Below are 1,806 nucleotides of genomic sequence, written 5' to 3'. Positions count from 1 at the left end.
CGAAGTTTCAATCTGTCCTTACTCTCACATTTGTGGTTAGCTGTGGATATTCTAGGCTACAATTCCATGATGTTCAGAGAAAATAGCAGGTTACCAACTTGAAAGGATAAACTGGAGACACAAGGCAAAGGCAACTCACTCTTTCTTTCCCAACATTGTCTTGGAGAGTATTCTGGACTACAATCCCCATAATGCTTAAAGAGTAATGGCCTGAGACCAGCCTGAAAAGACAGCCCTGTGGATTGATGGGAGATAAAGTCTACTCTCCCTTTTACATCTGAACCCAGCTATGATTATGCTGAACTACAATCCCCATGATGCTCAGGGGCAATGACCTAGAGACCAGCCCAAAAGGTCGCCCCACGGCCATAAGGGAGATGTGTTCCCCCTCCCCATCTCTCCTCACCTGTGTTCTGGCCTCCTGATTCCAGTTCTGGGGACTTCTGGGGGGCCTTCCTGCCACAGCCTCGGAAGAGAGTCCTCGGCGGGGAGTGGGGGGCCGGGAGAGGGCCTGGCGCTGGGGACCACAATCCAGGGGAGGCCGCACATCGATGCGACTCAAGGGAGTATGAGGTCTGGCAGGGAACGCTGTGTCACCTGAGGAGGGAGGGGGTCTGCGTGCAGGAGCAGAACGGGGCCGGGGGAGGCTCAGAGGGGAGGGAGGGTGAGAGAGGGGTGTGAACAGGCTGTGGGCGGGGGGAGAGAATCAGGGAACTTGGTCAACTAGAGCCTCCTCACCCACTACCCACCGAGTCGGCCTCAAGGACGGGTCTCCCAGTGTGTTTCACTGTTCCTCTAAGAGCAGAGCGCTCCTCTTGGCCAGACCTTGAATAACCTCTCACTTTGTGGCATCTCCTGACAGGCTCTGACCCCACAAGAAACCCAGCAAGTCACACTCTAGCAAGAAAACACTAAACCACGCCCCCTAATCAGTCCCCGTCCTAGCCCTTCCCTTGGGCCTTGTCCCGAACACAGCCTTTCCCCTAAAGCTCAAGAGAACTTTCTCATCCCAGATTCCCTGGTCCAACTCACTCCGGACTCCTGGTCCTCTGAATCCGGGATCCAGACTGGAGGTCGGCCATGGGGCTGGGAGGGTGCAGCCCAGGTCGGCCATGACCTCTGGAAAGGTGAGCCACTTCCGGTGATTCTAAGGTGCACCCCTCTTCCCCTTTGCTTGCCTCCGGAGGACCACCGGGGCCGCCAGGACCCTCTCCAGGCTGGGGACGTACAGGTGACCTGGGACGCCCACTATCGAGTGGGCATAGAAAAAAAAAAACATCACTTCTTTGAACCTCGTAACAGCCCTTATTCTGATTTCACAGATCAGGGCAAAGGGACCTATACAGAACAAAAGGAGAGATGGTGCATTATAAGTCACTGTCCCCATTTTGCAAGTGGGGAAACTAAGGCTAGAGTGTGGAAGTGACTTGTGCCGGGCCACAAGGTCTGTCCAGATCACTGAACCCAAAGCCCCAGACTATGAATCTCCAGCCTAAAAACTGGAGCAAGCAGGGACAGAAACAAACTGAAGTTTTGTTTTGTTTTGTTTTGTTTTTAAATTTATCCAACATTGTTTAGGTGGCAACTTGGAGGGGAGGGTGTAGACTTCAGAGGGAGCCAATCAGAGAGTGTGGAATATTGATGGCAGGGCGGGACAAAGTGATGGGCGGGGCTTAGAGGTAAAGGCTTTTTGCTGATTGGAAGAGCTGAAGTTCTTCCAATGGTGGTCAGGGGGGGCGGAGTCTCCTTTGCTAGAAGACTAGTGATTGGACGTTGAGGGGCAAGGCCTCAAGGAGAGGTACTAGG

The 1,806-nt window shown here is 53.6% G+C and overlaps 1 protein-coding gene across 10 annotated transcripts in view; it reads right to left on the bottom strand.

Annotated features, from left to right (window-relative positions):
• Positions 1–1,806, bottom strand: part of PLEKHA4 (pleckstrin homology domain containing A4) — a 21,955-nt gene that overhangs the window by 14,603 nt on the left and 5,546 nt on the right. For 8 of the 10 annotated variants that reach the window (XM_011374578.2, XM_011374581.2, XM_023520155.1 and 5 more), the window contains 2 exons: positions 1,033–1,248; positions 407–686 (listed from right to left, as the gene is read on the bottom strand). In XM_011374578.2, coding sequence (XP_011372880.1) covers positions 407–686; positions 1,033–1,248 — 496 coding nt within the window. The remainder of the gene's footprint in view (positions 1–406; positions 687–1,032; positions 1,249–1,806) is intronic. The other 2 variants (XM_023520153.1, XM_023520154.1) reach the window with 1 other exon arrangement.

Source organism: Pteropus vampyrus, unplaced genomic scaffold (genome assembly GCF_000151845.1).
Source record: "Pteropus vampyrus isolate Shadow unplaced genomic scaffold, Pvam_2.0 Scaffold250, whole genome shotgun sequence".
Classification (NCBI taxonomy): Eukaryota; Metazoa; Chordata; class Mammalia; order Chiroptera; family Pteropodidae; genus Pteropus; species Pteropus vampyrus.
The sequence above is the reverse complement of the archived record's forward strand: the minus strand, read 5'-3'. Positions and strand labels throughout refer to the sequence as shown.